Source organism: Chanos chanos, chromosome 6 (assembly GCF_902362185.1).
Source record: "Chanos chanos chromosome 6, fChaCha1.1, whole genome shotgun sequence".
In the NCBI taxonomy this organism is placed as follows: domain Eukaryota; kingdom Metazoa; phylum Chordata; class Actinopteri; order Gonorynchiformes; family Chanidae; genus Chanos; species Chanos chanos.
The window spans coordinates 38218240-38244363 of NC_044500.1; the positions used below are offsets into that span (position 1 = coordinate 38218240).

The 26124-nt window shown below is 43.7% G+C and overlaps 1 protein-coding gene across 3 annotated transcripts in view; it reads left to right on the forward strand.

Annotated features, from left to right (window-relative positions):
- Positions 1–26124, forward strand: part of srgap2 (SLIT-ROBO Rho GTPase activating protein 2) — a 74120-nt gene that overhangs the window by 16117 nt on the left and 31879 nt on the right. For all 3 annotated transcript variants that reach the window (XM_030776372.1, XM_030776374.1, XM_030776373.1), the window contains one exon: positions 23193–23385. In XM_030776372.1, the coding sequence (XP_030632232.1) occupies positions 23193–23385 (193 nt within the window). The remainder of the gene's footprint in view (positions 1–23192; positions 23386–26124) is intronic.

Consider the following 26124-nt stretch of genomic DNA (forward strand, 5'->3'; position numbering starts at 1 on the left):
CTTCCCCTTTTTCTGGTTTTCTCGTGGCCTCAACAGGGAAACCATGATACAGTCTTCATTAGGTGAGCAGGTTTCTTTGTACTGTGTTGAGAAATAGAGGTTTTCTGCGCCAGAGAGTAATACAGGTCCATGGTGATGGCAGAAAATGAGAGGAGAGGGACCAGAAGTTCTTATTTTTATGGGGAGGGAACTAATGCTATCTTTGGATTGGACAGAGCTCCCCCTCTGCTCAGAGACCTTATGATAACATATCCGTCACCCGGGCCAATCTTATTTATTCAGCTCTGAGGTGCATAAAGGCTCAGTGTTCTTTGTCCACTTCTGACCCCTCAGTGACAACCGCAGAAGGGTGTGGCCAGAGACACAAGACTAAACTATTGTGTTTCCACAGATTTTGAGAGACCTTTCTAGCCCATCATACATGTATATATAGTAGGACAGATATTTTTCAGTGTGAAATGTTGCTTATGCTTTGATCAACAATGGAGCCTGTTTTTTTGGCTTTTTTTTTTTTTGGTTTGGTTTACTGTGTCAGGAGGCACTCTGTGCTTACGTTAATGTGGTGAATGCTCAGGGAATCAATGCAGCCTTTTCTGTGAGAGTTAGACTCGCACTGTGTCACTGTGTCTAGTTTGCATTGTTCAACAGCCCATTTGACGGGGAATGGGAGGGGGTACTGGCATCCTGCCACTGACCTCTGCTCTCTCTCGTCCCAGTCCGTATGAGGCGTTCCCATGGCAACTGGGGACAACCGATTGCAATGACAAATGCCATTTCATGCATCATCTGATCTCAACCCTAGAGGACAAACTACACAAGGTGGACCAGAGGTCATGGGAGTCAAAACTGGGTGTCAATCACTGGCCCATCTTTCTCTCAGGACCCCGTTTGGCTCTTTGACCCGAGGGTTGGAAATTTGTGCAGCAGACTGTGAAAAAGTTTGTAATACAGCAGTCATAATGCGTCAGTTCTCTCTTCCTGTTAATTGCATTAGCACCTACCATCCCTCGGCCGAGCGCGACAGCCTTAAGCATTTGAAGTTAAAGAATAAAAACCGTTTTGAATAGATAAACACAGGGGATTGTAGCATTGCTTGTAAGATACGGAAAAGCACGTTCAAATGTTGCTCGGATGGCTTCCCTCTGAGGATACACAACCTGTTTCATATGTACCTTTACAAGTACGTCTCTGGTCTGAAGGCAGTTGATTAAAAGAAACATGAAGGAACAGAAGCTTTTCCACTTTCGCTCTCTCTCTCTCTCTCTCTCTCTCTCTCTCTCTCTCTCTCTCTCTCTCTCTCTCTCTCTCAGGCAGAGTAGCGTAGACGTTCAAATATGGAGTCCCCTGCAGATCCAATATCCTGCTTTCATGGTGCTGAGGCCCTTTTTAATCTCATTCCTGTCCTCTCGTCTTTTTGAGCAATGTGAAAGTATCTTGAAATTGACTTGGTCAGGACTGGAATGGTATAGGGTGCCATGTTCTCTTTGATCTCATTCTAATTGGCCTGTGAGCTACTGCAGTAGTCGCGCAGAACGCACAGACTAACTCATTCCCAAATACAACCAGGAGCACTGGCCAGCCTGAGGTGATGATTTAAAAAGCTGGTATATGAACAGTACTGTCAACCTTCCAGCCATTGTGTAAACTGGAATACTTCTGAGCTTTCCCAGTGGGATTTTATGAAGTTTACAGCACGACAAGGGATCTTTTAACCGACGTCTAAAGTGCTATAGCTGCTGCCTTTGGAGGCTAAAGCTACAAACAAAACTTTGTTCGGTAACTCAGGTTCTGGGCTGTTTTTTTTTGTTGTTGTTTTTTTTTCCTTTACTTGGGCCAAAGTTGGAAATGCCTTGCAACACAATGTCATGAAAATACCAAATCCCCCCATTAACTGAGCAGTTATTTACTACTAAACACAGCCTTAATATCATTTCACCGGGCTAATCTTACATTTGGAGTGTTTTCAATTGCCCTCTGCCACCAAACACACTTAGGGGTTCTTAGTGCAGACAGATCTGCTTATGAAATTTTGAGTGGAATTCTGTCTCATTTTAAGAACCATTGCCAAGTACCCCCCCCCCTCCCCAAAAGAAAAAAGGTCTCTGTAAGGGATCTCTGTAAGTCTCTCTAAGACAGGACTATTGTGCTTCAGACTGTCTTCCATACCCTTGCTGACTTTCATATTTAAAATTTGTAAGTGTTTCTCTGGCATGATCCCAAAAGATTTTGGTCTGGTCATGTCTGGTCACAAATCTTTTCCCAAGGACAAAAACATCATCTGGAAATCACTGAGACTATTTTGTTGTTTATTGGAGCACTGGGCTCAAATGGACATCGAGAGAGAGATTAATGTTGCCTTAAATATGCCAGAAGTGTATGGATACCGCAGTTATGACTTCCCCAACCCGATAAAGTATGTGAAAATACAACACAGCACATTCAGGGACATGGAAAGACAGTCATTAAGGCTGTGGGTTATTGCCATGTAATCTTCTCACAACTCCATTTTAATAAACAGCGTTCATCATTTCCTCCCCTCCATATCGCCCACCCCCCCACCCCCCGTGTTTCTAGGTAAAATCGAGTTGACTTTATGTTGTGCTTATTTAATATAAGGTCACTCTGCCTTTCACAGTGGCATGACAGTATGTGCGCTGCTGGACCTGTCTAACCCTGAGTAACAAAGATTCGGTTTTGTGATTTTTTTTTTTTTTTTTTTCAGAACACTGTGTCTCTCACGCGCGCTCCTGCATTGCAGGTCTTTCCGCCCGGGGCTGCGGGAACTAGAGTAGTGCCAAACATTCCTATGAAAATGAGAGTGAGAGAGAGAGGGGGACAGAAAAAAAGTGTATTCATGAAGAATAAATCTGGATCTCCTAGAGGCTTATAAAACGCGTCACAATAGATTGCAGATATTGCTGCGTAGGCTATATATCATCATCTGCCAAGACTGGAGATTTAAAAAAAAAAAAGAGAAACTGAGAGGTAACAGCTCCCCCTAAAACGAGTTTCTGTCTCCTATGGCTCCCCCCTTTTTTTCCCCTTTTTTTTCTTTTTTTTTTTTTTTTTTTCCTGAACAAGGTCATTAGAGAAATGTTTCACCCCACTATTCCTCTTGCTCAGAGATGTTCTCGTTGTAAAGGTGTTTTTTTGGTGTGTTGAGGCATATTTCTGCTGAGGTGTGTTGTAATCTATCCGGCCTCACACCCACTGCATATTAGCTGGCCCACTTTTCTCTGAATCACCAGGACAGAACTGCAGTGCAGAGTATGGATGAGGTTAGCATCACCTGGTACCACTGCAGTGCAATGATACAGCTCGTCTGGACAAACTGTGGGCTGATTTAACCAAATAAAGAATAGGATCCCAAAGAATATGGCGAGAAGTTGTAGTTGTCTGTAAGCAAATATTATGCAAATCAGAATGAACTTTTACTCTTCGATGTCGGAAAAGACAGAGATACAGTGCGTTGTCTCTATCAAAAACCGTGAAGTTTGTCATGTCTGCAGTGCACACAGACATAGTGGTGCATAGGGAAATAGAAGTTATTTCTGTCTTCGGTTCCTTTAATGCTACACTCCTTTTTTTTTCTTTGATGTCTCTTCTTGCGTTATACCAAGGCTGTTTCCTCTTCTGTGGTGCTGTGTCTCCCTGGAGATTGCAGCTCTTGGAAGCCGTAGGCTTTTTCTCCATCTCCAAATGGAGGTCGTATTTCACCCCCTGCGCCGTGTCACGGACGCCAACCCGTTTTTGAAAAAAGCAGCCGATCCACCGAAGTCGTTACAACCAGAGGCTGCTTCCCAGTCGAGTGGCTAAATCACTCTCACACTGCGGTCCGTGCGGATGAGTTATGCGACCCGACCCGGGGGTGGGGTGTGGGGGGTGTGGGGGGGGGGGGGGCGGTGACTGAGCCTCTGGGTGATTAAGATTGCAGTCAGTGGAACGGCTAATTCTGATTCAGCGTTTTCTCCTTTATGGGAGAGTCTCCTTGAAAGTGAAATGTCCTTATAAAAGCGTGTTGTCAGATTAGCACGGCAGCTGTGATGTGTGGACGTTTTCTTTAAAAAAAAAAAAAAACTTCTCTCTTCCCATTCTCTCTCAGATGGCACAGCCCCGTCTCTCTCTCTCTCTGCTTGCCTGTGTAACGGGGGGGGAAAAGGGCAGACTTCTTGATAAATCACTGAATGTTTTAACTATTTCAAGACACAGTGACCTCTAGAAAGTAACTGACTGGAAACCCTGTCAGGTTAAAAAAAAAAATATATGCTAATAATACAAAGCACCAGTAATATTTCACCTTAATCCCCCAGTAGGAGAGCATCCAGGGGCACCAGCGTGTCCTCTGCGGATATGATTATGATTATTCAACAGCTAATGTTTTGCTGAAGATTTGGCTACTCAGCAGACATTTCCTTTGAGTCGGGGAATAGAATCACAGTTGTTGAAAAGACTCCACATGTTCTTGGCAATTTGGGCACTTCAGAACGGGCACCCCTCTCCAAGCTGGCGCACTCACACAATGCAGGTCTGTGTTTGAGGGCAGGCAGGGGTTTGAAGTTGTACAGGAGTTATAATGTCAGCCTTGTCTGAGCGGAGGAAATGGCCCTCCATACTAAATGAGTTATGGCACACAAGGCAAAGTATGCACGGCTTTTCCCACTCCCTCAAAGAGCGGGCTTTTCAGCCATCACACTGTCATCTCCCGCAACTAGGCCCCTAACACCTGGACGGCCACCGGTAGTGCCACTGTTCAGCTGATACGATCATTTGAGTGACCTCTCCAACCAGTACCATCATTACTTCATTTACTGCAATTACTATTTCAACTGTCGCTTTTTTTTTTTTTTTTTTAAACTATTGGTGTACCTCGAGCAGTGATGAGTATGTGTCTTGCACACACACACACAATCCAGTGAGCTAATTCCAAAATAACGATTACGCTTCTCCTTTTGAACATTAAATGTGACTCTCTAAGCCTTGACTGGGCTTATCTGATAACGGTGAAGTTGACCTCGTAATCTGTCATAATACTTCTTATCACTGGAGCCTCACACTTCCCAAATTACCAACATAACGGGCTCATTTCTCACAGCTGAACAGTAACTCAATGTATCACATTTGAGATTGGAAAGAGCAAATAAATACTCTTCTTTTATCTCTGAACTGTGAGACGCAAGGTAAATATAAAGAAAAGTGAAATCATGGGGCTTTGGATAGATCTCCCTATTAGGAACCAAAGGAGAACATCCTGTAACTGCTGATAACTTCTGCTTATGACATGTCCATTGGTCATCCGGGTCCTGCGGTCATTTCTCAACAGGGAGTGACCGTAATGTAATTTATAGCCATGTGGCCCTGTAGGGAAGTATGTGGGTGACTCTTTCAAGATCTGTTTTATGGTAAAGTGTATTTCACAACACTTTCAGTTTAAAAGGACTTTCCTGAATTTTGCGGTGGACACAGTCATGAAAGTTGTTAAACTAAGGGACGTTAGTAATCCTAAGCATCTCTTTACATGAGGGGGAACTTGTTTCAAAGCTTAATCAGCCTTGCAATCCTAGAGTGTTTTGCAGGTTTCTTTTAAGCCTCCTTTTGTTCTCATCTAGTATTTATGGGCTTTTGAGTGCGGTGGGGTTTTGGTTTGGAGGACATTCCCATTCTTCTGTATGGCATCTTTACGTCCTTTCACTCATATCAGTTTCGCCCGAAGTTGCTGCTCTCAGGTTACAGTTTTGTTTGAGATGACTCGATAACACACAAAACACACGGTGTTTTGTGGGATTTTTTTTTTTCCTTTGCTGTTTGCATCTGTTCAGGCCTCAGGCTTAGCCTGTTTAAGTCATTTGCAACACAACTGAAGGTTTCTGGCCCTGTGTGTTTTCTGTTATATTGGATAAACACTGGGGTCAGGCCTCATCTCACCCCGTGCTCATGTTACCTTCGGAAACTCTCCGAGAACGGCATTAATCCGGAGGAGCTCTACCTGTTTAAACTGCTTGTACGACGGTCTTGTTTTATTGACCGGGGGAGTGTCAGATTACCTCAGTCTTTAGCAATCACTTAGGAGCAAAGAGGGAAAGAAAGTGAGTTTGCATTGATCTGCCACAGTGCATTTAAGGTAGTTAATCTGTTTGTGGGTGTGGTACATAAAAGTAGGGAGCATCTATTACTTGTCACATGTGCTGTGCTCAGCCTTCTGTCCCCATATGCATCATTAATGAAACTACTCAATGGTTTAACTATACTCTCTCATAGTCATGAAAAAGAATTGTCAGCACATGTCAGATCCCCCCCCCAATGCTGTGGCTCTGACGTCATCTTCAACAAGTGGTTTTGACAGAGCTGACATGGGCAACAACACGTCCTACCTCACATATGTTTTACATATGTCATAACTGACAAACAGGTTCATTGTGTATCAGAGAAGGAGACGGTTCGGGCACGTCCAGACACAGCAGGGTGGTATGTGTGTGTGTGTGTGTATGTGTTTCACAGAATGGAGACGCGCTGCTTGCCGTATATGATGGTGATTCTGACTGCCGATTACGGAAGTGCCTGAGATTGAGCAGACTGGCTGCTTTCTGCAGTGCATCTTATCTGCGTGTTGTCAGAAGCAGGACATCCCGTTCCCATGCTGTGCTCCATCCCCTTTCTCTGATGTCCTGTGCCTCTTACTCGCTCACTCAGCCTGTGCAAACAATGAGCGTGTGTGACGGTACTGGCAAAGGCCTGAACGCAGTATGAAAATATAAAGGTGCTATTCATTCTCAGTCGTTCCTCTGTTTGAACTCTGGTAAGTATCACTTGGATGAGGTGCTGACGATATCTGGAGAAAACTCGGAGGATTTATGTCTGAGGTTCTGCAGGTCTCTGGTGTTCTTTAGTCTCTTTCTTTTACCTCATCTCTCCTTCACCTCATGTTTCTTTTTTTCGCTTCAGTGCTCTTGTTTTGACACGTGACTTTTGCCCCCGTAAATGTAACTGAATTAATGTAGCTGATAATGTTTTGCGTGCACAGGAACACTCTCCTAAAGGCAGAAATATACACATGGCTCTTCCTCCACCTATGCTGTCTCAGATCTGCTCTCTGTGGTTGGCATGGAAATGATTCTGAGCATATGTCCTCTGGTTGAAGTGTTGAGCTCAGGTGACTTAAGCTGTCAACATCAGCACACTTAACCACAATTCAGCAGTGTTTTGTAAGACTGTGCCCCACATGCATTCACACACTTAACACAGACACATGCAAAAACACACACACACACACACACACACACACACACACATACACCCTCCCACTGGAATGTGGTGTTTGCCAGGGCTTTGCTCTCTGAGCACAGCGGTCACTTTGAGCAGAGTAATTTAATAACCTCTTTATTTATTTAGTATTAAAAGGATGTGCGGCTATGAAGCCGGCCTGACCAAGCTCTTAAATCATCATTATGCTTGTCACACCAGCAACGCACTTTGAAGTTTTAATGGGCTTGCAGACTGTGCCTGACAAGGGGATGTAAATGCTGCCTTCAACACAGTACCACTGCGGGATGGGAAATGATGGGCAATTGCCACAAAGAGTCGAAATGGCAAAGTGCACCATCCTGGGATTTGCACTTATAATAAAGTCCATATGGCAGACTCAGTAACTAGTACCGCACTCTGTGTCTACCTGTCAGTGTTTTTTTTTGTTCGTTTTTTTTTTAGCTAAATTTATTACTAGTTGTTGTGTTTTTCTTTCTGCTGTGTTTTTCTTTCTCTTCAGTATTTCTGGATTTGAGTAAACCAACAGCAGAGCATGCTGTTAGTGGTAAGGTCACGTGTGTGAGCGTAGCTTCAGAGTTGAGAGTTTTGTCAGAGGAGGAGGAGGAGGAGGGAAGAGCCAACGTGGATCCCAGTCACACAAAGCTCCAGCGTGCGTCAGCAGAACCTAAGCTCCACGACCGGTCAACACTCCGAGGGACTGCGATAAAGTGGGTGCACAATGGGCAAATAATGGGCACCAGGCAGTCCCCGCCCCAACTAATCCCAGCTCTGCTTTCTAAGCAGGGGACATTATCTGCTTTCTAAGCGGGGAGATGGGGGGGGGGGGGGGGGGGGGGGGGGGGGCAGGGTGTGGGTGGGTGGCTGCCGTAGTAAACGTCTAAACCGTAATGCAGAACTGTAAACAACAACACAGAAAGGAGAGGAAAAAGATGACATTGTGACAAGTCATTCATACAGATGGCGTCAGGTTCTGTCCTAACAGAAAAGGCCATTTGTTCCTTTGTTTTACACTGATGCAGTGGGCCCTTGTAAACGGCATAACTTACTCATTCAAATTACGCACAGCAGCAGCATGAGGTAATATCTGTTCCACGACCCATCATATCAGAGCAGGCTAACATTAAACAAATTCTATTATCTAATGGCATTTGACTGAGTTTCTTCATTAGGCCAAATTGATTCAAAGTTTAGAATATTTCTGGTGATGAGGTTTTTTTTTTTTTTTCCCCTTTCTTTTTTTCTTTTTTTAAGGATATGCCTTAGTTATTTCTGTTTCTCATTTTGAGGTTTTATTCTTGAATGAATGCTGGCATGGCTTTTATTTGCAGCAGAATCTAAAGAATAGAGTTTTATTTTTAGACAAACCAATATTGTAACTGATGGAGCACGACTTTTTCGTCAGTGCCTTTCCAGTGCTCGGCGAACACCTTGAAATCAAATATTCTATAAACCATTTGTCGTGAACTGAATATCATTATCTTAGTTTCAGCCGGTGCATCAAAATGTAAGGAAGGTTGTTTGAATGGAGACTTTGACCCAGGTGGAGTTGAGTCTCTGGGGAACTTTTCCGCTGGAGAGCGGTGAAGCTGTGCTTGATTCTCTCCATCATTCTGATCACTCCAATTCCTCTGTTCCCTGAACTGCAGATCTCCAAGGCATTCAGGCTTAACTTGCCCCATCAGTCACCACTTTTCACTGCCCAGCCTGCACTGCAAATAATACAACTAAAGAGGATCTGAAATGCACTACTGAGAAATATACATCCAAAAGAGAAATGATCTGAGAGGTTGTAAGATGACTTCTTAAATGAAAAACCATGTCCTACTGAGAGCTGAAGCTCCTCTAATAGAAAGGAATCGGGTTTTAAGACCTTAGATAATGGTGCCTACTGATGACACTAATCAGTGAATCCAGTCTTAGAGTAATTAGGCTGTGTTTAGCAGAGCCACTTTGTGGTGTTAATGGTAGTGAGTGATGAGACCACAGTGTGTTACAGTGATTTCTCAGCCTGTTCCTATGATAGCCGGGCTGAAGGACAGATAGCATCGGGTTCTCTGCTTTATGCTGCATGTACTATACATGGCCTCCACAAGCCCTTATCTCCCAGTGTGGGAATGTGGCACTGTGATAAGGCAACCTGCTGTGTCCCTTTAGCCTGGCTCCAATTTTATTTATTCAGCCTCACGCACAGATCCATATCACCATTCCTCTATCCTCGCTGGCCTTCATGTCTCCTGGAGCTCTGTCTCAACTCGGTATGCCATGAGACCAGATAACGCAGAGTAAAGTATCTGGGGGGAAAAAAAAACACGAATGCGTCAAACAGCGCCTTGCTGTAAGACAGCGCTTCGTTAAAATCTCAATAGTCATCATTTATATACATGGTTGACCCTTCCCCTGTGACATACAAGGGTGTCTTGGCGCAGATGACATCCTTCAAAAGGCCAGCGTTATCTCTCTTCGCATCTACAGGAGCATTTTCAGGCCCTGATAAGCTATCAGCCTGTGTTTAGGATGACCTTATGTCTGACAGCTGAAACGGGAATAGTGTTTCGTTATATAAATATTTATTTAAACAGAAACAGTCATACAAGTAAGTTATAGAAGCAGCGAAATGAAAAGGTACATCTCATTGTGCGCGGATGAGGCTAACAGTTTTAAATAGTCTGTGAGAAGTAGCGTATTTATTTAGCTCTTTTTCCTTTTGCCTTGCTAACTGGCTGGTAAACATGACCTGAATTGCGATTCTGACATGTCTGTTTGCTCTGTGTGCTGTGTAAATTTGTCTAGATTCACTCTTAGATAAATGTTTTGTATCTGATCCACAGAGCTAGCATTGTGTGGATCTGGGAAATGCTGCTTTGCTTGGGCAGAAGAGTAACACAGTGCATGTGATGGGGTCCATCGTGTCGCTGGGATTGCTGTAGCGCGGAACACACGCGACCGTTGTTTAGCTCGAAAAACACGATTTTGGCGTGGCGACCACGCCAAAACGGTTACGCATACATTGCATACATTAATGCTACGTCCTTTGTTCATCTTGATGTTGAATTGTTTACGACAGTAGCTGTGACTTGGTTTTCGAAACGGTTACGTTATACTGTCTGAAAAACACCTTTTTGTGGTGTCTTTTTTTCTTTCTGTTTCTGTTCATTTCTGTGAGGTAATGACATCATTGCATACCTAGTTAATTGCTAAAACACTGTTGGTAAGCTGTTTTCTGTAATATGCCAGAGATAAAAACAAACAGTAGGCTAATAGCTTTTCAGCACCAGGGCATTGCAGCGCTTTATCAGGGCTCTTTCAACTCTAATGGCCCATCAGAGAGGTATACTAGTCCCTTATCAACACCTCAGCCTCGCCTTCACCGGCGGGCAGGTCTGTCGGCCTGTGAGTGGCTGTGAGTGCTGGTTTTTTGGCTCGTATTGGGGCAGCATTTGTGTTGTGTTGTTTGAGTGGTGTGGGCATGCTGAGTGGTGTAATCCTTCACTACCACTGCAAGGGAAGTGACACACAGAGAGCTTAATGAGATCTACTGAGGGGATTGAGATGTACCTTTATCACACGCTTCCTTCTTCTTCCCTACGCCTCTCTCCAAATCCCTCACAGGATGCTTGTGTTCCTCTCCCCAACAGAGCACCGCCATGTTGATCTACGCATGACCTGTCTGCTGTATTTCTCAGGATCAGTAAGAGAGAATCCGATGGTTTGATACTGAAGAGGGGGAGCGAACTCATCTTAAAATGCTTTTAAATGCTTTGATTATGATCTTCGGTTTATGAGTTAAAAAATAAAAAAGAGTGTCTGAATATAGTTTTGGTACGTTGATTCGTCCCTAAAAGCCCTTCGTACACCTGGCTAAACTTAATGTATCCTCATGGGAATATTAGCATTTGTTGAATGCCGATGTTTCTTGTTGTCATATTGAATTATTGCTGTTGATTTAGGTGAAAACAGATGTTTTCAAGAATGTCCACAGCAAGGATATATTTATGTTTATTGTGTGAGCGGCATCAACCATTAATTTTATGGCTAGAGAGAAGAAAATACGTTTGATTTCTTTACTGCTCTTGACAAAACTGAAATTGGATTCCAGAGGCCTCTTAGGAAAAGCCCATAAACAGTCCTCCAATGGCCTGACCTCACAAAACCGCTTTTCTCACTTTCCTGTACGTAGGAGACATGACCAGCGGACTGAAATGGTGTGAGCAATGGTCCCTAGGGTTTAATATCTTTACTGGTTTTCAAACTGTACGTTTTAACCATAACAACTTATTTTGTAGGGATTCAGTCTTCTGGACTGCCTGACAGACAATTGCAGTTTCCCAATCATCATCACACCTCAGTGTTTGCAATGGGGATTGTTTGTCCAGCGGGAACCTTGCCACCAAAAGTCCGCTGGATTAGTCGCCCTCTAAATCCTCTCAACGGCTATAAAGCTGATTATTATGCGTTGGCCATTTGTTAACAGTGTCTGCAACAGCGTCCAAGTTCATCAGCTTTTTGTTGTGACTTCTGAATCATGTACTCTCGTGCTGATGTCGTTAAAAACAAAAGAACTGGAGAGAGGGAGAATGGGATATGTCTGAGTGTCTTGTGTGGTATATCAGTGCTTTGAGCTTGCATATTCAGATCCTTGTGGGTTTCTTTTTGGTTTTTCTGGGGGGGGGGTTTGTTTTTTTTCTTCCACCAGCATCTGTTTGTTGTGAGCAGCAGTGTACCGTGTCTCCTCCTCCTTGCCGGCTTCTCTTTGGTTCCATGGTCAAGTGCAGTCCCACTGTTTTCCTGCCCTCCCTCACTCACCAACTGTTCATGTGACACACTTCTTAAGATTAAAGAGCAAAATGAACTGGATGTTGTTTTGCTGGCAGGAGAAGTTCAATAAAGAAGAGTTTGGTGTAGTGCTGGCCTATCAATCTCTCTGTGCCTCTCTCTCTTTTTCAGCTCTGCGGCTAATGACTGTATCTGAAATTATAGCCCTGCTGGCAGCTGTTATTATAGAGACAGACAGACTTTGGGCTCGTTTCTATTCCCTACACGCCATAGAGCTCCCACAGTGGTGACTAAACCCTCGCAGAAGTCCAGCATGCAGTAACCCTTTCGTCTCCTTTTCCATTTTGAGTCGCAATTTTCACACCGCACCTTGGCCTGTGTAGTAATCCGCATTTACAGACATCATTTATTGATTTTTTTTTTGTTTTGTTCTGTCAGTGACCTTTAGGCGTTTGTCCACAATTTTTCCGTTTTCTGAACTACTGTAGTCTGAGACTCTTGTACCCAACATTTCGAGTGCAAGGGATCTTTGTGTTCAGTCTGCTTTCCCATAACAGTTTATTTGAGCTGTCTCTGTAATGTTCAGCTCACCTGGCTCCAAGATATTACAGTGAGGTCCTCTGTGTTTCTTAGTGCAAACTCCTAATTCCTCACCATGGTATCTGCCCTGCCAGATGGCATGCTAGTTTTATGGTGCGAGAGCACCCAATGCTGTACACAGCACTGGAGGCGAGTCGTGTGGGGACCAGACTGCAGCACAGATGGCACCGTACGCTCATGGCATTTGACACTAGGATGCCAGGCCACTCTGGCATGGTATAGACTAACACAGGTGAAGTAAGTCCCAAAGTCCTCCAGAAGGTCATTTCATTACTGTTCAACTTTATGCTCATTTTTAAGGTGTGTATTCCTTTCAGACTGATGAAGTAAAGTGGTACCTTTTCTCTTTCATTCTACTCCTTTGTTTGTGGATGTATGAATTTGTGTTTGCTCAGCTCTAAGCTAGCAGTAGGACCTTTTAATAATATGACCAGAAAATTACACGTTTTGTGTCAGTTTTTGTATCAGTTTCACTCACCGTAAGGAAAACACTGAAAGAAAAATACATGTAAGGACAGTATTAATTCTTCAGAGAAATTGTTGCAAAATATCTAGTCAGTCTTGGCTCTGTGCACATATATGACTGCTTCACCTTTCCTCATGTGTAGACTGGCTGTCTGTGAGGATAGGTCAGAGTAACTGGGCTATGCTGGTTCTCTCTTCTTCAGATAGAAGGGGTAGGACTTGTTTGATAGCAGAGGGGCTTTCTCCTAATTGATTTGATTGAAAAACCATTCATGCTCAAATGTGGCTTTAACCCGGTCGCCTGGGCGGAAAAGAAAGATGCATTAGTGCCCCCAGGGTAGGCTAGAGGAGGGGGTGGCGTGCGGCAAATGGGTAAAGACCTTGTTAACTTTTGATAACCAGCTTCTTAAGTGTACCTACATGACGTTCCATCCTCCCGACAGCTTTGGCTTCTCCGGCAAGTTAACCAAATTAGCGCTAAATGAAATACATTTATCAACGTGTGTCTTAATTTGACCGTAAAATGAAAAATGTACATACATATTTCTATTGCTAATACACATTTCTGTCCTTTTCTTTTGTTCTGTAGTGTCCACATCACCCAAATAAAGATTGTTTATGTCAATTCTGACCAAATTGCTGGGTTCAGTAACTCCCAGTCAAAGCCTTGGCCTATGATTAAGCCTTGGCACTGCTGTTGGGGTCAATACAGCGATGACGCATTTTATGGGAGAAGGTTAAACAAGTAGAGGCTTTCCGCTATTGGTTTAGTTGACATTTTGTAGAGTCACAAAGTCAGTCTGTAGGAGGATCTTTTCATTACACGGGATCTTTACTACACTAAATAGGGCATTATTTCCCGATGCTGCAGCCTTTGGACTGCAATAAAGATTCAGTTATTTCCCCATACTTTTATTATCAAGTGAGCTGTGATGTAGTTTGCATACCTAATATTTTATTTACACAGCACATTGACTAAAATGTTTAGAGTATGGCAAATGTGCGCCCTGTGTTTGACCCATTTAAAGTTACTCTGTGGGAGGAACTGAGACTGGCATTTTAGTCAATCTGAGGTGCTGGCTCAGGATTGTAAAAGTGGGACAAGCAACTACACACAAGCAAAATGATGCCTGGCGTGTGTCTACACACACACACACACACACACACACACACACACACACACACACACATTAACACTCACTCTCACGCTCACACACACACACACACACACACACACACACACTTGCTAAGTCTACAGAAGAGCTCTTCGTCTGCTAAGTTAATTGGCTGTCTTTCTCCTCTGGCTGTGTTACAGCAAAAAAAAAAACAAAAAAAAAACCATTTAATGAGAACTTCAGACGTACTTCCTCTTACGCACAGGCTGTTTTTCTCATCTAGGAGAGCGGCGTGATCACAAGCGCTGCACTCTGAATTTGTGTTGGTGGCTTTTCCAACCACTGCGTGACTGGAGAATGGTGTGATGAGGAAGTTGAAACAAACATACTCCTGAGTGCTTTGCTGAGTGAGAACTTTAGAATGCTTCATCTCTGTGGTAGAAGTGCCCAATGCCCCTGATGATGTTGGCTCAGAAAGGAATACTTTATCTCTTAGCTTTAGGCAGAATCTTTCTCCGTGTCCGGTCGAGCCAGCGGCAAGGCAGTGGACAACATGAGCTGTTTAATGACCATGATGGATTCTAAACGATTTCCTTTTCAGTAGCGACTGCATCTTAATGCTCTGATGAAAGCGTTAACTGAACCGTGCTTCAGTCATTAATTGACGAGGTCTAGTCTTGGCCCCCGTGCAGTATGGTAAATGTCACCGTTCGCCATTAAAATGGGGCCCGGGGGCTGGACTGGAATAAACAGTTCTGACCTTGGACAGAGAGTAAGTTTTGTGACAGCAATCAGCTTGGCTCTCTTCCAACATGGATCACAGATTACGGTTGACTCCTGTTTTTGCAACAGTTAAAGAATTTTCTCTTTTTGCTTGTGCTCGGAGCACCTTGGCCTTAGGCCTTAGTAAACGAGAGAGGGCTGGGAAACGTGGCATCTGGTAGCGTTGAAGTGAATGCCTCACTATCCCCTTCTTTCCCTTTCTCTGTCTGAAAGCAGCTCCTCGGTAAGGGTAAGATTGCCTCTTGCCACATTACAAATGAGAGGCAGACCCCAGGCTAAAAGGAGCAACAAAGGGTTAACTTGTTTCCTTAACAGCAGAGCTTGAGTCAGGCACCAGGCCTTGTATCTGTGAGGAATTCCACCCCGCTGGGTGCCCTGCCTTTGGTCCATTTGGGACAGAACTTGGTGGGGGTAGAGAGAGAGAGAGAGCTGTAAAGCACCCCCAGATGTTGTCTTTGGCCTTCTGGTGGAATGCTACGGGGAGGCAGTGGCTGGATGACACTGTAGGTTGTGTGGCTGTGTTTTTGGTTCATCGATTCCTTCATAGATCCTGTTTACAATGCCTGAACTCACGCTGGGCAGGAGGGCTCACTTTGCTCTACATGTGAGTTTGATTGGTGACGTGCTTAAGTTGACAAATTTAAAATGACCTCTGTGTCTCTCTCGAAAGGCCTTGACCTGCAGTTCCCTGATGGATCTAAAGCAGACTGGTGTTGAAACAACCCCACTTTTGTAACAGTCCAGTTCCAGTTCAACGGATGGATGGTTTTCAGCTCTAAAGGCATCAACGTTGTGCCTGCAGAGTTCTCAACGCTGTGGTGTAACTAACTGATAGTTCATGGCTGTCTTTCCTGTGAAACGGAAAAGTTGTTTAAATGCTGGTAAAGCTCATGTACCCTGTACCTGTTCGCTCTAAGCAAGCCTTACTGTTGCTGTAGTCCATTTGATGAATCAAATCATTGCTTATTTAATAGTAAGTGTAATTTCATGAGCACTTGCGTCTTGTTAACCACCAGCACTGACGCTTATGCAAATAACTGAACTTCCTCCATACCCGCAAAATTCTCGAGTATGTCATTTTTGTTTGTGTGCGTTGCGCATCGTGATTTTTTTTTTTTTCTTTTCTTTTTTTGGCTTGTTTTTCCTGTTCTCACTTTCATCCTGAACATGCTTCTCAAAACAGGCTGGTAGTAATGGTATGTGAAGTAAGCACGAAGAACAGTTGGTTTAATGACAGCCATTTTACCAGCTCATCTGCTCTTGTTGTCAGCACTGTGGTCCGTGTATTGCCCCTCCAGTCACTCCTCAAGAAAGACTCGCACAACGCGCCCGGATCTGTTCTGAGGAGGGGGAGGGAGAGAAAATATGGGTCGCCAGAGTGTCATCATTTCTTGCTCTAATATTTTAATAATTAATCATGAGAGGCATGTGATAGGCTGTGATTTTTAATCCTTTTTTTCTTCCCCCTTCCTATAACAAAGATGATTGGTGGTTTCCACAGTAACCGTCTTGATTATGGAAATTGGGGTAGGGAAAGCTTTGATAATTTTCTGTCAGCCCTGGTTTTATTTTTGAGCCTCATGTGCACACTTCCTCTTCTCCTTTTGTTCCCCTCTGGAGATGTTTATTTTGCTCTGACAGCTGCTCTCTAATGGGAGTGTGCTCCATTTTATTTATTCATTCTGATGCTCACTTGTGTAGCAGAGGCTGACGTGTCAGTGAGCACTCGCTCTTTTTCTTGAGCCCACCCCCCCCCCACCTTGTTCATTTTTACTGACTTTCTCTCTGGACACGTCCGTTTCCATGACGTCCATCATATCTCAAACGAGGGTCAGAAACCAGTTCTGTAAAGTGAGCTAGTATTTTGCATCAGAAGAAAATCATTAGCAATGTAGTTTTTTGGGGAGGAGGCGGTGTCCTCTTGCATTACTTTTATGAGCCTTGTTCTCTTATTTGCTAGTGTCTAATGTAAGAGTAATTTCGAATTTGCTCCTCTGATTCCCCCCCCCCCCCCCTTGTCTGATTCTAAGCTCTTCCACTGTCTTTAATAGAATTATGCCGGTCCTGAAGTAATTATAGCTCTTTAGCGTGTTTGTGTGGAAAAGCGTAGCGAGTGCCCTCTGAGAGGAAAAGTCACAGAGTATAAGTATCCAGGCCAGTGTGGTTCCCTCCTAGTCGTAGCTTTTCCTCCACCACTGAAACTGAATCTCAGCCCCCCCCTCCACTCCCCTTTTTCCCTATATGAAGAATGTGTCTTTCGTTGAAGGATTGGGTTTGGCATGTCTGGAACTAATAGATTCCACCCTACTGAAAAAATCTTATTAAAGAGCAGACAGACTCTGGACCCGAGGCCCTGAATCTCTTACGAGACCGAGTCCAATGTGAGCCACTTTCGCCACCGCATCTCTCTACCTTGACCAGCCTTCTCTTTCAGACTACAGCTTGACTGCTTCTAGCCCTAATCTAAAACCGTTACTTCTCTCCGACTCCTCCAGGCCCAGAAAGTTTAGAAAGAAAGCCCTCTTATGTTCTGGAGATGGTGCCAATCTCCCTCCCTTGTCCTTGCAACAGGTTTAGCAAGCTCACTTCCTCTCTCACTCCCTTCAGCTTCCTGTTTGGAGTAGCTTGGAGGAAAAGCATTCATCTCAATAGTGACGCAGAGACATATGATCCTTGCTAGCCAGCAGAAAAAAAAAAAAAACTGGACACTGCCCTCTTTTATATTTAGCACTTTTTTGTAGACTTTGTATTATAGACCATAAAAGTTACAGGAGACAATAGCATGGCTCAGAGCTACACAATGCTGTGTGCTTTCTCTCCCCCTCCCCTCCACTCTTCCTCCCTAGTATCACACACCCCTGCATAGAGACAAAGGCTAGGCCTCACAGCAAAGAAAACACTGATCCCTTCTGAAGCACGCCTGTGTATACACCCCTGTGCCCCGTAGAAAGCACGACACTTACTGTCTTTGTAGTTGTGCAGCTGTTCTCCAAGACGGAATTCCACAACGAAGAGATGCATTCAGCAGACTGTCAGAAATCAGCCAAGTCAGACTCTATACATGACTATACCAGTGACGTGCCAGCAAAGATGGTTTTCTAGACATCTGTCAAAATATATGAAATCTTCCATATCCTTCCCATCCAAACACCAAACTCCTCTTTATCAGGACGCCTCATCCGTGAGGTATTTTTTTCCAGGAAGAGAGGGTTGCCTCTGTTGCAAAACTTTTTTTTCCGAAGGCAGGGGAAATACAGCCAGGGTTATTCAGCAGAGAACCTAGACACTGAGCCCTGCGTCTGCTCTTCAATCCCTTCACGATCTGAGAAACACACTTATGTATCTCTCAGTAATATTCTCTATCAGTCTCTCTTTCTTTTTTGGAAAAAATAAATGCATGAAGTTTAAATGATTTTATTATTCCCGACAAAATCTTTCACGCCGGTGTTGAATGGTTTTGAGAGCCTGTAGAAGATTTTTATGTTTTGTTCCAAGAATGTTGGGAAGAAAACTGCAGAGAACAGCAAACAACATGCAGACAGAAAGCATCTGAAGTTTAGCATTTACTGAATCCAACGCTTTGTCGGCTGCTTAGCTGGCAAATGCCTTGGACGCCCACTTATCGTTTTTCTGAAAATGTTTCATGTCAAAGCCTTTGGTGGGCTGGCTTTGTTTTGTATGTTTTGGCACTTCAAGCAGTCACCTCCTGCTCCTCTCAGAGGGCTATACCTCTGAGCAGAGTTTAAGAGTACGAGGGTCTCATGGCGCACCTCTGTGCCCCCCCACCCTCCAATCTTTATACCACGGTGCTGTGGACACGACTGACATTTTGGAAGACGGATGTCAGACCATCTCTCTCCTTGAGACCACACGCTTTTAAGGGTCTGGCCGAGAGCCCGTGGCTGTGAGGGAGGCTGATAATAAAACGTGACAGATTTTGGGTGGGGTTTAGGTGAAGCCGGCTGTGACGCTGCGGAGAAGTACAGAGTGACAGCTGGCCTACAGAGTGGAGACGGCTAAAGACAGGCTGGGCTCCAAGAGACGGTACCATCAGGTGACTGCACCATCAGATTACTGCTCCAAGAGTTCTTCCTGTACACATTTCTTCTACTACACGCTAAGCCATGCCTCATAGAGTTCAAATATACCTTTTTCACTATTTGTGGTCCATCTGCATGACATCAAAAATGTCTCTTTGTTCTCTCTGCGTGGGTCCCCCCTGAATTAAAATCACTTTCATCAATAATGCATGACTGCGAGATATTCGGGATACTCGGAACAAAAATCACAGAGGGAGGTTGTAATGATTGATGTTAGGGTAACAGCAGGTGTTAGTATGAGGTATGTTTTGTTTCTACTTTCTAACAAAGCCTCCAGTTTGCATGTATTTATAAGCCTCTGTGCTGGCCGGATGAAAAAGCAACATCTGTACAACTGCAGTGTGTCCACAGCTGTAGAATAATTAGACCATTAAACAAAGCTTGCTCAGTGAGTGTATACTCCAGGGCGACGAGGCCACTGATTTCTGATTGCTCGAAATGTGTTATTTTTCGGTTGATCTTTTGCTCATTACATTTGCAGTTTTCGTTATGTTTATATTTCTATTCCATCCAAATGAATTCAAGTGATACAGGTCAAGACGGCTCATCTCCAGTGTTAGAAGGAGGAAAACGTAGGTGGTCAGAGGTCAGGGAATAGTATCCAGAACATACTCCCATTCCTATTTCAATTACTCTGCGCCTCTGCATTCTGTGTGAAGGCTCAACCATTTATTCCATTAGGTCAGTCAGTATGTACTGTCTACTAATGTCATATGTAAGAGCAGCCTGTTTACTCTACTGCTAGGGTCTGATCTCAGAGAATAGCTTGGTGCACATCTAATCTGGCAGCTCTTTTTATGGATCATTGCTGATCATCAACACAGACTTGTTTAGAAAAAGACCACTTGTGCGGTTTCTGTTGAATTTTTTTCTCCCCTGTAGCTAAACTAAGCATTTTCCTTTTGAAGTAATGTTGTTGTCTCTGGTCTTCTCTGGATCCGACATCAAAAAGTTTCAGTTTTGAAGAAATCCTTGTTATATAAAACAATGCAGCATTGCACCATGGTTCTGTAGAGAGGCCTAGAGATGTTTTATCCTCTGAAATGAGGAGTAGATTGAGGCATTGTTTCAAGGGCAGCCCAGACTTCTAGTAAGCTTTTTATTTTTTCATAATTCATTAACTACAGCAAAAGTGTACACAGAAGATATAACTAATGTTCATGCTTGTAACAGAAGTATGGAAATCAGGAATTTCCCTGAAGATGACACAAGAAAAGCTCTCTGATCATATTTTTAGTTCTAGCAAGATTTTGCAACCTTGTCTCTCCCCTCAACAAATTTGGCTCAAGAAATTAACAGGAACTTTCACCAGTTTTTTCTAAAGAGTGAGGAGGCCAAAAAACTTTTCAGAACATTTCTCGGATTAGGTGAACACTGTCTGAGCTCCTCAGGAGATGGCAAATTCTCTGAAGTTGTAACCTTGTGTTCTTCTTTTTCCTTTTTCCACCTTTACTATGTATAGGTAGTTTTCTGCTTGAAATGGATAACACCAGACCTAGTTATTCCAAAACCAGAATTACAATACGATGACTCAATGCTGTAGCAATGTGTTCATTTAAAAACTGCTAAAAACAAACAAACAAACCAACCAAAAAAAAAACTAGCACAGAACTAGATCCAAGTAATATACAAGATGGTGACAACTATGTGTTGTGGTGTTGTCCTAACACAAATGGTCTTGGTCATGATCTTCCAATTACTGGCTCATTACAGACTAGTTTACATGTTACCAATTAAATCCAGTCTGTCTGCCTCCTGGTCCAGCTCTCACCCTCTGATTTTACACTCCACTGCCCAGTCGGGTCACCTGACTGGGCCTGAGAACCCTAGCAGCTGGGAGGAGCCATCTGACCACATGCATACGCACTCCCTCAAACTCTCACCCCGACTCATGCTCTCTCTCTCTCTCTCTCTCTCTCTCTCTCTCTCTCTCTCTCTCTCTCTCATACTCACAATCTCTGTCTCTTTCTCCCTCACACACAGACATTTTCAGAATTCTATCTCCCCAGTGTCTTTTGCGTGTACTTCTCCCTTTTTAAATCTACTCGTTATGAAACAAAAGGGTCTCAGCAGCCATCGTAAACTGTTGAAGGGTTGACAGTTTGATTCTCCATGCTTTAGATTTTGGCACTATGTTTGCGTGTATTGTGCTGTCTTCTCTTAGAATCAAAATTACAGGGCGGCATTTAAAGAGTGTTTGCAGCTCATGAAGCCTTCCAATGTGACTCTGACTCATTTCCTATTACTGAAACTCTATCTCACATTGCAAATTACATGTGACAGTGCTACCAACACATGTTGACAAACCGTGTAAGCTAAGATGCCAAACCAGTCATTTCAACGGGCTAACTGTAAATTAAAAAGAAATCTTTTCGGTGTCTTATGAGACTGACACACACCGTGCCCTGAAACGTGTGTATGTGTTTTTCTTTTACTGGAGGGCTTGGAGTAAAACCCCTAATGATGATGTGTGTTCACAACAGTCAGACCCCGTGCAGACAGCTGGAAATCCCACTTCTCTATGGTGTCATAGTGAAACTGCTCCCTCAGCTTTAAACACAAAAGGCCTGTCTGAGCAGGGGAGAGGAGATAGGACTATGCGTATGTTTCTGTCTTTCTCTCCCGTTGGTGAGAAGGGGAAAGACATGGAGGCTAAAGTCATCAGGTTTCTCTACAGCAGGAAATGCAAAGGTACAGTGTATATATATATATATATGTATGTATGTTACATGGGTTCAGACCAAGTCTGTTTAAGTATGATGAGGTGACTTCCATGGAGCACTTTTTCGAATGAGCTGAGAGTGTTATTCGTGTCATCTGAAAGCCAGCTTTGTACTTAGTGAAACGCATGGAAGTGGAACGTCCATTTCCTGTCGTGCTGTTAAAAGCAACTTTAGAAAAAAAAATGTTATGTCCATAGGCATGATTGCCCCCCCACCTTTATTCAGGATTAGTCAAACTGTTTTGAATAAGCAAATAATTTGCTTGGGTCTTGGCAATATTCACTTTCGCTGTTGCATCATTTCGTCTGCAGATTACTCTTCGTTGCCTCAGCAGTTATTTTGTTTTGAAATAGATTTAAGCGTATGCAATTCAAGAAGCAGTCTTGACAGAATTCTCTTGTGGTTATGCTAACGTCATAATTCAATATTTCAATTGAATGTCTTTACTGAGTGGAGTAAATTAATTTGGGAGCACGCTTGAGTGCTCAGCGGAGGCCGGACAGAGGAGAGAGAGAGAGAGAGAGAGAGAGAGAGAGGGGTGCGGCAGAAGATGGAAATGAAAAGCGATAAGCCAGGATAAACTTATGTCCCTGGGGACGTGAGGAGACAAGGAGAGCGTCGGTAGCAAGGTCTTCTCCCCGTTCTTCTCTGCCCTGCACCCTCTACAGTACGAGAGCACTGATATCACTCATCATCAGCATTACGCTCTTAATGGAGACTCTGTCTCCTCTCTAGGGGGCATGACAATGTGGAGTCCACTCTGCTGGGTGGTATAATTATATTTCGGCTTGTAAACCACTACGCTTCGTGCACTTTTCTCTTCTGGAGCCTTTTAATCCGTCAGTACTTTTGTGGTATCTGATGCTTTATCTGTTTATCAGTTGATTTTTGCGAGATGAAGACTAGGTTTCATTGTAAATCCATTCTTTTCTCTGCTGACAGCCTTCATGATTTACTGTTTTGTTCCTTTTGTCTGTTGCCAGCAAATTCCGTAGTGTGGCATAAGTTGTGAAATATTATTGTAACCTGAGCGACTTGTTTGCACTAAGTTCTTGTGTAATGATGTTTGGTTTCAAGTTACGAACCAGAGTTCGAATTAAAACGATGCCTAAAGTAATACCTCACAAATAAATCCATTGCGGTACCACTTTAAATTTTCAGCCATTTATCAGTCTTGCTGAGATAAACAACAAAGGTTTCCTAGTTGGTTGTCCTTAGCAGGAGAGAATCTGCTTCTGATGATGGTGGGAGATATATGTGGGGGAGTAAGCCATTTTACCAGCGGGCTTGTGTCTTCATCCTTTTGATAAGAGTCTGTGTACAATGATTATTGCTGTATCTCTGAGCCTTCATGCTTTCTCTATCTTTGGCAGAGATCCGGGCCCAGCTGGTGGAGCAGCTCAAGTGTCTGGACCAGCAGTGTGAGCTCCGTGTACAACTCCTCCAGGACCTGCAGGACTTCTTCCGCAAGAAAGCCGAGATTGAGATGGACTATTCTCGCAACCTGGAGAAACTGGCCGAGAGATTCCTAGCCAAGACCCGAAGCACCAAGGACCACCAGTTCAAGTAAGAATGAAAAAGTATCACTAGAAATCTGAAGCCTTTTTTGATCATTTAATGGTGATACTCACTGATACAGAAAGTGGGCTTTATGACAGTCTGAGAAAGTGTAAACCTGCTATATTAGGTTTCTGCTTTAGCTTATTGTCCTGGTCATAGAGGACAATAAGTCTGTTAAGCTTGTATATAGCACCTGGTTATGTAAGGGGCTTTGTCCCATCGTAAATAGTATGATGTGTACTTTTTTCTCTTGTTCATGGAACAAAGTTGTTCTTCGAAAGTCTTGGGTCCTGTCACTGTCGCTGCCACATACATGACATAAGGCCTCATGGGGCATTAGCGAAGCAGTTGGACAATGCTTAGAGACACAAAAACTCTTTATACTCTTCATGAGAATAAAGGTTACGTTGTTGAAATGATAATGTTGTGTTTTGTGTGTAGCCTTGAAGAATCTCAGTCCTGTGCTGTTTGAAAGTGCTGTTGCCAAGGTGGACATTTGGCAATTTTGCGCTCCGAATACCTTGGACAGAACAACAGCTCTGAGAATATTGATGGAGAATCTTGTGCTTATATTATGTAAAGCAAGTGTAACGTGTTGTATTCCATAGAGGCAGTCCAGAAAAAAGCGTAATAGATAGTTAAAGGCAATTTTACTTCACTTTCAACTTAACATGGGTCACATTGGGTTCAAGGACCCATCACTGCAATGAAATGAATATCCTTTGAAAACTGAAGAGCCCTGCCCCTAAATTGTGTGTACGTCAAAACATTTCCACTCACCACCTCCTATTACACTTAATTCCACCTCTCTTGAAATAATGTCATCTTCCATTGGTGACCTCTGCCACCAAAAGCGGTTTTCACGAGGCGCCAAGATCTTCAATAATGTAAATCTCTAATCCTCCTTGCAGCATGTTGTAAAATTATGGACTGATGATATACAGAGTTTTCTTTGGTGTTGTGGTCCTGGGCTTGGCTAGTGTTGTCTCCCCTGTGAGGTTTGAAGAGTTAGGGAGGGACATGCTACATGTGTGAGACATGTTCAAAATGTAGCCTAGTTTCCTTTTTGATAGTTAGATTTTTTTTAAGGACATCATTTTTACTTGAAGGTAAGGTTATGAACTTAATTTTTATGAGCTCACGTAACCATTGCTAATTCTAATGTTATTGCTAATGCTGTAATCATTATTTTACTATTGTAATTTCGCTGTGCTATGAATCATCAGTATGGCAAGGAAATCCTGACCACGTTAGTCAGGACTTTCTAAATAAGTTAGTTTTCAAGCCCTGGGTAGTACTTTCAACAGTGTCTTTTCCTTTCCCTTAGTCAGGAAGACATTCCAGGCTCTTGACAGTTTCGCCTAAGGCGACTGCTAAACAGTAGGGGGTATCAACTGAAAAGACCTTCCCTTCCCAAATGTACTTTTCTTAGTCCTTTCACTTCTCTTTCTTGACATCTGTTCTGTCTATCGAGGAGCCTTCTCAGCATCTTCTCCATTTCCTTCTTCTCTCCTTTCCTTTCATTTCACTTCATACAAGCTATTTTTGTTAGTCTCAAATTCCCCCTCTTTTCCCCCTTTTTTCCTTCTTCTCTGGCATGATTTGAAGTGAATCTCCATTCATGGGAAAGTCAGCGTGATGCTTGCTAGCAGCCACTGGAAATAATCAATACTCTATGTTGGAGTGCCACACAAGCCTTGTGGATAAGCTGCATGCCCAATCAGTCCCCTACAGTGAGGAACACGATTCCTGTGGACCAGATACACCCATAGACCCAGCACCTCCTTTTTGGGGGGGAATAGGACGGTTGGGGGGTTGGGTGGGGACAGCTTACTCTTCAGTGTAATACATAAGTCTTTTCAGACACACATGTGCTCAGTTCTGTTGATCTACAGCCCCCCCCCCACCCTTCACTCTTTAGTTGGAATTTCCCCTCCCCAATCTCTTCTTGTCACGTGTTGCTCTCGGCTCTCATTGTTTTTCTCTATGTGAGGCCTGCGCTCTGGAGCTTTTGGCCTACTCCCACCCCCAATGTTTAGTCCACAATGCTTCTGCTGTGGGCACCCTGATCCCATTGACCTGTACTAGGGGGGGAGTTTCTGTGGCACTGCGTTATGTGGCAGCCCTCGGCATGTGCCCCACGTGACAGGCACCCAGCTTTAACATCTGCATGTATAACAGACAGGCCGCATCTGCTGGAACGATGGTGCCGCGATGGAATGTGAGGTATTCTCTGGTTATGCTCCCTCTGTGTAGCGAGCGAATAAGGGGGCCCCTTGCCTTACGGCTAGAGAGTGCTTGGGGTGATATGGGGCAAATCCGTGGAGACCCCTGGTATTTTGGTTATGTGTTGGCTGAGGGAAAAGAGTGTACGCCTGTCATTCCAGCAGCTGGGGTGAACGGAGTTTAAGTGCGTTAATGTGTGGAATGATAGCGAGCTTTGTTTGTTAGTTGAGATTCTGGAGCCTAATTTAAGGTGACTAATGTGACAAAGTAACAGAGTTTCTTGCATGACATAACACAGGTTGAGTATCCCTTATCCAAAATGCCTGGGACCAGAACGGCTCTAGATTTTGGAGTTTTTTCGGATTTTGGAATGCAGTTGTGCATCACTTAAAGACGGGGATATGTTCTGAGAAATGCATCATTAGGTGATTTCGTCATTGTACGAACGTCATAGAGTGTACTTACACAAACCTGGACGGTATAGCCTACTACACTCCGAGGCTATATGGTATAGCCTAT